General features: G+C 45.9%; 1 protein-coding gene across 1 annotated transcript; it reads right to left on the bottom strand.

Annotated features, from left to right (window-relative positions):
• Positions 1 to 211: 211 nt before the first annotated feature.
• On the bottom strand, positions 212 to 1,171 carry LOC102451676 (olfactory receptor 52K1-like). The gene has a single exon (XM_006127844.3). It carries the CDS (start codon positions 1,169 to 1,171, stop codon positions 212 to 214), a length of 960 nt encoding a protein of 319 aa, XP_006127906.3.
• Between the last annotated feature and the right edge of the window lie 8,648 nt (positions 1,172 to 9,819).

Genomic DNA, 9,819 nt, shown 5'->3' with positions numbered 1-9,819 from the left:
GACATGGAAGTGGCTCGGGGCTCAAAGCCTCCAGTGTCCAGTTACAATTAGGAAGTTGGCAACCCTTTGAGTTGTGCACCGATGGATTCTCCGGTGTGTCAGGCAGAGAGAACATAGTAAAGTCAGCAAAGACTTTACCCTTTCTTTGATTGACCAGTCAGTGTTTCAGGAAATAGTACCACTCCAGGGAGATCTGTCTGAAAATTTCCACTTAGGAGAAAATGTCAGTCCCTTTAGGTGTAAAGAATTGGAGTAGCCTGTCCCGGATCTGTTTGGTTCTCACGCCGTAGATGATGGGGTTCAGCATGGGGGGAACCAGGAGGTAGATGTTGGCAAGGAGAATGTGGAAGTGAGGGGGCATATTGCTGCCTAAACGGGATACCAGGGAGCCAAACAGAGTTGGAATGTAAAAGGCTAATATGACACAGATATGTGAACCGCAAGTCCCAAAAGTCTTGAGCCGGGCGTCCTTTGTGGGGAGGCTGAAGATGGCCCTAAGTATCTGGATATAGGACAGAATGATGAAAACCACATCCAGACTGATCCTACAGGATAGCACGAAGATGCCGTAGTAACTACTGATGCGGGTGTCACCACAGGCCAGCTTCACCACACCCAAGTTTTCACATTGAGTGTGGGCAATGATATTGGTTCTGCAATATTGCCACTGCCTTGCCAGCAAGGGAAAAGCCAGTGTAAGAATGCTGCCACGCAACACAATGACCAGGCCGATCTTCATCACCAGGGAGTTTGTCAGGATGGTGGAATGTCTCAGGGGATGGCAGATGGCCACATAGCGATCAAAAGCCATGGCTGCCAATATCCCAGACTCGATCTCTGTGAAGCAGTGAATGAAGAACATCTGGGTGAGGCAGGCACTGAAATCGATCTCTCTGGAATTGAACCAGAAATTTGCTAGAATTTTGGGCAGGGTGGTTGTGGACAGCACCAGGTCAGTGATGGCCAGCATGCAGAGGAAATAGTACACGGGCTCATGGAGACTGGCCTCCCTCTTCACAATAAATAGGATGGCAAAGTTTCCCAAGATGACTATGGAGTACATGGTGCAGAAGGGGATGGAGATCCAGGCATGAGCTGCCTCCAGTCCAGGGATGCCCTGCAGGATGAAGGTGGAGGGGTTGGTGAAGGCAGTTTTGTTGGAATCTGACATGGAGTGGTGGAGAAGTGATTCAACTCTGAGGCAGAATGTCGTGTCTTCCTTAAACTCGATGCTCCATGGAGTTTTTTCATGTACCTGGGGTCTAGGGAGGTGGTGACAGGGAAATTGCCTGGATGGAGACACAATGTGAATATGAGACACCACATACACTATTGGAAGTTGTTGTTAGGGAGAAAGAGATTGTATTTTCGTCACACAGTGAAAATGTCATTTTTTCAGTATCTGGAGGCAAGGATTATGAACAACAGAGTCCTTTAATTCTGTGTTTGATGTTGCTCCAGGTATGAATATTTTCTATATGTTATGGCACGTGAAACTTTAATAGGCACCTGTAGAAAATACATGCCAAGGAAAAGACCTGGTGATAACTGAGAGCAACACCATGTAAACGGCAGCTCATTCATGGCACTGGCCACAACAAAGACCATGCTCGGATGCCTAAGGAAGGGGTTGGAAAAATAGCTGCTCCGGACATGTGCTCAGTGTTGCTCATCTAGTCTGTGTAAGGAAATAGCAGGTAGAACTGGAATTCGGAGGCAGGCGATGCAAACAGGGAAGAATAACATACAACCATACTGGGATATCTGGGGCAGATAGAGGAGAGGAAAGTAAAAAACAGAAGTCGCTATATTACATTCAAATGGAGAAACCAAGAAGAGTTCCCAGTCACTGCTATGTCTAATGAGTGATTGCTCCAAAGGGCTAACTCCTCAAAGCTGTGTCAAATCATCAGCAAAACCATTTGGGAGGAACTTTTTGCCTAACTTCATTGGAATGAACATCGCGATTTTTTGAACAATGGTTTTATTAGATAACAAACATGTTTGAGTCCATGGTGAAGAGTGTAGACAAGCTGGATAAAAACCCTGTTCAGTGGCTAATCAAGGCAGCACTTAAAGGAGAAAATGCACTGTATAATACACCGGAGAAAAGAAAAATAGATGGAAAGCAATACGAACTGGAAATTTTTGAAAAATGGTGAGGGGTGTTATAGACATCAGGGAAAACCCTTAGTAGGGCTAAGGATCAGAAAAGGAAGGTATTAAGAATATCTGGGATAAAGCGGATACCTTGGAAAATATTTTGACCTTTTTGAAAGGGTGAAAGGAAAATTGTTCCCATTGGAGAAAAAAGACCACATGTTCTAGAAATGGTTTTGTTTTGAGCTGCTGTTTAGATGGTGTTGCTCTCAGTTATCACCAGGTCTTTTCCTTGGCATGTATTTTCTACAGGTGCCTATTTAACAAAATGGTTTTTGTTTGGAAAGAAACACGATGTCCTCAAAAAGCATCTCAGTAGACTGTTATAGGTATGAACACCAGCGTTACGAACTGACAGATCAACCACACATCTCCTTCGGAGCCAGAAGAGGGCAAACAGGCAGCAAGCAGCAGATACTTCTCCCCTCCTGCCCCTTTAGAAAGGAGGCCAATTCAGGACAGGTTCTGTTAAATGTAAATTATTTTAAAAATCAAGGGAAAGTTCAAAATAAAAATGGTTGACAAGATTAGGAAAGGCTGGGAAGGCTGGTTTGGGATTTTTTTTTTTAAGATCGGGAATATAATGAATGTTGTTCAGCAATATGGTTTACGTAACCCTGGTCAGATCAAAGAAACAGCTGCATTCTTTTACAAGAGTACAGCTTTGGTTGATCAAGAGAACGGTAGAGATATAATAAGCCTTCATTTCTCTGAGATTTGATTTTGTAGGGAAAGCTGGTGAAAATGGGCAAAACTCTGGTTTACTGACAGATTTCAAGAAAAGGGGCTGTTTCAAGTAGGGTTCGGTAGGAATCAGGCGTAGGCCTGATGCTGTTCAATATTTTAATCAATGTTCTAGAAACAAACAGAAAACCAGGGTAGATACAATTCTCACAATGTTAGTGTTCAAATTGCAGAGTGCTTACAGCAGGCATGTCCAAAGTCCGGCCCGCGGGCCAATTGCGGCCCGTGTTCCGGTTTAATACGGCCCCACAGGTAATTTGGCAATATCTATCTTTTAAGGCCCCCAACAAATCCATATGTATTGAGATGAATACATTGTAAAATCTCAGTTAATGTCAGTTGGTCTAAATCAGTTATAAATATATTTGGACACAACATGTATACTTGGTGTTATGTTCCTGTTCATATTTTTTGAACTTAAAAGTTGACAGACAACCTTTATTACCAATAATATGTAATGTACTTTACAATGTTCCTGACATATATTTCAGCTTCCTGGATTTTTTTTTCATCTGGCCTTCAGATATGAAAGGCAGAGTGATTTAACACCTGTTTAGATTTGTGATCCATGTGACGAAATGAAAAGTATGCCGTTTGCAATAAACTTTGCATAAAATCGTTAATTTGCATTTAATTTTAATGGTTCAAAGAATGTCAGGCAAAATGGTCGGCCCTCGCGCTTGTTCACTTCATCAAATCTGGCCCTCTTTGAAAAAAGTTTGGACTCCCCTGGCTTACAGGGAGGAATCCAGGTATATTGGATACACAGGTAGGAGCGCTGTGTGCAGATTTAGTGAGGAAAGGATTGGGGATGCATTGGAGAGAGTCCAGCAGATGGCAACCAAAATGATGAGGGGACTGGAGGATATGACCTACAAGGAGAGGCTGAGGGATTTGGGTTTGTTTAGTCTGCAGAAGAGAAGAGTGAGGGGGGATTTGAGAGCAGCCTTCAACTTCCTGAAGGGGGGTTCCAAAGAGGATCAGGAGAGGATGTTCTCAGTGGTGGTGGATGACAAACAAGGAGGAATGGTCTCAAGATTGCAGCAGGGGAGGTCTAGGTTGGATGTTAGTAATAAGTAGGAGGGAGGTGAAGCACTGGGATTGGTTACCTAGGGAGGGGCTGGAATCTCCAGCCCTAAAGGTATTTGTTTCCTGGCTTGACAAAGCCCTGGCTGGGATGATTGAGTTGGGGTTGCTCCTGCTTTGGGCAGGGGGCTGGACTCGATGACTCCGGAGGTCTCTTCCAGCCCTGGGATACTAAACACCTGAAGGATGCCCTGTGCCACTGAAATGCTGACACCTTGCAGCTCTCGATAATCATCCAGAATGGGCAGGGATGCCCAGAAAAGAGTCACATTTTGCCTAGTGATATTGGCAAGAGCTCTAGGCTGTTTCCTATGTGTTCAGAGCAGAAAGGATCCCAGACTTACCCTCTATCCTGCGGTGCCCTGGGTATGTCGTGCAGGTGAGCTCCTCAGCTCGAGCTGGGTACCTGTGAGTTCTGAGATGGTTTCCCTCGGAGCCTCCCTCAGGCAACCATGTCCCACACCTCTCTCAGCCCAGCATCTGCAGCAGCATCCCACACCGAGAGCCGACACAGGGCATAATAATATAGCTCTGGGCAATCCCAGTGGGTTCACTCAACCCCTAGGGGTTCGTTAGCATCTGCATGGAAAAAGGCTGGAGACCAGCCTGTCTGGGATTCTGGGCTAGTTATCCAGCTTTAGGAATAAACAGCAATTAAGGGTCCTTCCCAAGAGGAGAGGAGAACTTGTTGGCTCTGGGCTGAGTCATGGAGGAGTCGGCTACTCTGAGGATTTGTGTGAACTGAGAAATTATAGTTGATTCATAAGAAAACTATGGAGAATGTCCATGTCTATGTCTCTTTAGGGGCTGTCACCCAGGGGTCAGAGATCACTAATTCGCATCAATAACTTCCAACACGTTCTGCAGCAACTTTCCCTGAAGGGCATTGAGAAGACCTTGCAAAGAAAAGTCACTGTGAACAGAAACCCATAATACAGCTCAGCAGCGACATGAATTGGCCAGGCAGATTGAGGGGCAGAATGAAAGAGAGACAACCAGGAGTCCTGACTTCCCTGCAGTACCCACGATCCCTCCATAGCAGGGCCTAGTCATTGGGTGGAAGCAGAGGAAAGGCTGGAAGAGGGAGGTTGAGCCTCCACCATCCTCTCCAGGGGAATCTGAGCATTTCAGAACCAGCTGGCGTGTGTGAGCTCCCCGCTCATGGGAGGGGAACTCAGACTCCACGTCTGCTCCCCCTGGCCTGGTGTAAAGAGGAAAGTCCACCTAAGATGATCACACCAGCTACATGAATTACACAGCTGGAATCAAAGTACCCACAATAGGTTTTTTATGCCATCCGCACAGGTGGAGGTTGACGGGAGCCCACGATCCCATCACCTTCCCTTAATCCTTGTGAGGAGCAGCACTGCCGGCACCAACAGGGGACTCCTCTAAGTTCCAATTAGGTTGAAAGTAGGAATAAGGACTCTTCCGGAAAAGGGTTTATTTTCCGCAAGATCCCGTCTAGACTGGCGCTTTTCTCCGGCAAAACCCCGAGCCGGAAAAAAGCGGCAGCCATGTTCATGCAAATGTCGCGGGGGATATTTAAATCCCCCACGGCATTTGCAATTCCGACTGGTCTCATTAGTATCCCTTTTCCGGAAAGGGGTGCCAATGTAGACACAGCCTATCTCTCTACCTTGACACAGAAGAATGATACAGACACCGAAACAAGCTACACAGATGCAGCAGGTTGAGACACTAATATCGACAGGTTACATGGGGTGGTTTGTCCAAAGTACCTTTGAATTAGGCATATTTCTGCCCATACGTCAATTTCATAAACCTGGGGGGTGGGGGCGGGTGCTGATATCGTAGCCCCCACCTCATGTAATCACTTGATCAGTCTCGTGACTGAGAGTTCTCCCCCTATGGCCGAGGGATGGTTCTAGTCACCAGTGGATCCCTCTCTTGCTCTCTTTCGGTCCCATCTCTTGGTCAGGACCACCCACTCTGAGAGCTGAACAACAGCCCCCTCCTCACCTGTAGCAGAAGGGAAGCAAGGAAAAGGTAGATCACAATGTGGCGTGTTGACCACCTACTGCCATTGTCTCACCTCAAGCTGGCATTCATAGAATCATAGAATCATAGAACTGGAAGAGACCTCAGAAGGTCAAGTCCAGCCCCCTGCTCTAGGCAGGACCAGTTCCAACTAAATCAACCCGGCCAGGGCTTTGTCAAGCCGAGACTTAAACACCTCTAGGGATGGAGACTCCACTACTTCCCTAGGGAACCCATTCCAGTGCTTCAACACCCTCCTAGTGAAATAGTTTTTCCTAATATCCAACCTGGACCTCTCCCACCACAACTTGAGACCATTGCTCCTTGTTCTGCCATCTGTCACTACCAAGATCAGCCTCTCTCCAGCCTCTTTGGAACCTCCCTTCAGGAAGTTGAAGGCTGCTATCAAATCCCCCCTCACTCTTCGCTTCTGCAGACTAAACAGACCCAAGTCCCTCAGCCTCTCCTCATAAGTCATATGCTCCAGCCCCCTGATCATTTTGGTTGCCCTCCTCTGGACCCTCTCCAATGCATCCACATCCTTTTTGTAGTGGGGGGCCCAAAACTGGACACATTGCTCCTCTGTAGTGTCTTGTGAACTGTGCAGCTGCAGTCATTGCTATACCCTGGTCTCTGCCCAGCATCCATCTCACTAAGGATGTTAAAATGTTGTTAACTGATTTGTTGATGGAATTTCCATCAACTAGCCGACTAGTCAATAGGCACTTCAAACCGGTAGTTCCAACTCCCTGCCCGCGGCTACATGCGGCATGGGCTAGATAGTTCAAATTAAAGCTCCTAATTTGAACTACCGTTACTCCTCCTGCAATGAGGAGTAATGGTAGTTCAAATTAGGAGCTTTAATTCGAACTACCTAGCCCGTGCCGCGTGTAGCGCAGGGGGTTTGAACTACGGGGCATTTAAAAATTGCGGTGCCTGGGAACATGCAAATAAAGCCCGGGATATTTTAATCCCGGGCTTCATTTGCAAGTTCGAATGACTACATTAGCCACCCTAGTTTGAACTAGGCTGGCAGTGTAGACATACCCCAAGAGTCCCCAATGTGGTTTGGATTTTGGCCAAACCATTCCAGTGACTTTCCCTGCTGGTACGAGTCCCCAGTTGCTCTTTACATGCAATAACAGGGAGGGAGCCTTTTCTGTTGTGTTACTCTCTGTGTATTTGCTGGAAGCCGGGTTTTGTTTAAAGCTGTTCACTTGTGACTTATCTGACTGGTTACCCTGTGGGTCAGCAGGCTGGCTGGGATCCACTGCAGGGGGAGAGGCTGCCTGGATTCCAACTGAGGATCCGACCCCAAGTAGAGAGATGGGTTAGGCTCAGCATATGATGCAGATTTTGGGATCAGAGACATTCCCTGAGACTTAGGTGAATTAAACCGAAGCGTTTGGGATCTCTCAGTGTCTTCTGAGGTTCCATCTAGACAGCAGGTTTCTTGCGCAAGAAGTTTTTTTTTTGGAAGAGATCTTCCAAAATAACTTCTTGCCAAAGAGCACATTTACACTGCAAATGCGCATTGAAAAACAATCTGCTTTTTCAAAAGATAGCGTCCAGACTGTATGGACACTCTCTCACATGTAAGCTGTGATTGCTATGGGTGGAGTGGCCACCAGGGCACCTGTGTTTTTTCCTCTTTCCTCTTCTTCTGAGAGAACTCCCTCTTTCCCGTCCACACATGCCTTTTTCTGAAAGAGCTCTTTTGGAAAATGGCTTCTTCCTCATAGAATGATGATTACCAATGTCAGAAAAAACCCTCTGTTCTTTCGATTTTCTTGTGGAAGAACGCAGTTGCAGTGTGGACATTCCTCAAGTTTTGTTGGAAAAACAGCCCTTTTTCCAATAAATCTCTGTTGTGTATATGAGTGTGATTGGTGTGGACTGAACTGTTCCCATTTTCCTTTTAGTTTTCTCTTTATGTTTGTTGTAACTGTGAAGACAATGTCGGTGGGTTATAAAATGACTCTGTTATGCTGTAAAAATTAGATTATTATTTGTTTCTTCATCATAAGATTTGATAAAGTGATTTAATTAAATTCATTTCTTTAGTTCCTTTTAGGATTTCAATGTGGGGGAGGCTGGCATTGGGTAGTCCTTCCAGCCTGAATTCTGGGTGTCCAGTGACTTTTGGTAGGAGTTTTTTTTATGATTATTTTAAGACACTGGAGAAGCAGAGACTTGAGGATTGAGTTCACCTGTGAATTCTTTTGAGGAATATTGCAGTTAGTCATAACATATTACTTCATTCCTTTATTTTATTATAATAGTAAGATAATGGAAACTTGCACCCAATTAGGGTTAGAGCCCTATAGGACAGGGATGCGTAATCTTTTTTGGGTTGGGGGTCACTGACGCAGAGAAAATCAGTCAGGGGCTGCACACAAGTGAGAAGCAAAGAAGAAACCCATCCCTCACCAGCAGGGTCTGGATCCAGGCAACCTTTGGTTCCCCACCCCCGCTGTAGGACTATTTGGTCAGTGATGTGTCCTCTGTTGATAGACCAGAAGAAATTAAACGAGCTATTAGGATCGTTGGTCATGTGGCTAATAGGAGGCGGGTGAAGGGAGAATAAAAGGATACGAATCTCTGAGAATGTGAAGACCCTTGTTTCTGTGATACACACAGGAAGAGAATGTGTGTTGCAGAAGCGAGGGCAGAAATGGGATGTAATTCTTACTCCCTTTGTGGCTTTGCTATTTCTATCCATTGGTTTTGTGTTCAGAGCACCTCAGTACAGGAATCATGGATATTCTGACAGAGGGTCCAATACAGAGGCAAGGGCTCTGGGTGTGAAAGACAGACTAGGTGGTGTTACACTTGGGTGTGAAAGACAGGCTCGGTGGTTAACAGATGTGACAGCAGTTCTAGACAGAGGTCCAGTCGGAGATTCCTTCCTGCAATGAGTCTCCCTCCTGACATGCAGCATCTCTTGCTAGAGAGGGAGCTGAAATCTGCCAGTGAAAGAGTGACGCACCTAAAATGCAAACTAAGATGTTTCCCAGCTAATTCCCCCAGGCCCAGTAGAGAAGTAGATTATCCTACTTGGTGAGCACAAGCCAAAGAGATGAGGGACGACATTGAGACTTCTGGAACTTCAGGGGCTAGCTGAGTTAGTCTGTTAGGGTATGTCTACACTACCACCCTAGTTCGAACTAGGGTGGTTAATGTAGTCAATCGAAGTTGCAAATGAAGCCTGGGATTTAAATATCCCGGGTTTCATTTGCATCTTGCCGGGCGCCACCATTTTTAAATCCCCGGTAGTTCAGACTCTGTGCCCGCGGCTACACGCGGCACAGAGTAGGTAGTTCGAATTAGGCTTTCTAATTCGTGGAACGAGGTGTAACGGTAGTTCAAATTAGCCTAATTCGAACTACCTACTCTGTGCCACATGTAGCCGCGGGCACGGAGTCCGAACTACCGGGGATTTAAAAATGGCAGGCTTCATTTGCAACTTCGATTGACTACATTAACCACCCTAGTTCGAACTAGGGTGGTAGTGTAGACATAACCTTACAGAAAAAAACAACAAATGGTCTGGTAGCACTTTCTAGACTAACGAAACATATAGATGGTATCGTGAGCTTTCGTGGACACAGCCCATTTCTTCAGATGACCAGACTTATGAGTAGGGGATATGAAAACTCAAAATAAATAGGAGAGGGGAAGAGGAGGGGGGAGAGAAAGAAAAAAAGAAGAGGGGTGGGAGACAGAGCATCCTTAAGTATCTGGAGAATGGGTACTTAAACCTAAGCAGATAAATATAAAAGTCAATAGATAGATTGCTAAGGCAGGAAGGACACCACTCAGACAGCT

The sequence above is a fragment of the Pelodiscus sinensis genome, chromosome 1 (genome assembly GCF_049634645.1).
Source record: "Pelodiscus sinensis isolate JC-2024 chromosome 1, ASM4963464v1, whole genome shotgun sequence".
NCBI classification, from domain to species: domain Eukaryota; kingdom Metazoa; phylum Chordata; order Testudines; family Trionychidae; genus Pelodiscus; species Pelodiscus sinensis.
This window is presented reverse-complemented; position numbering and strand designations above follow the sequence as displayed.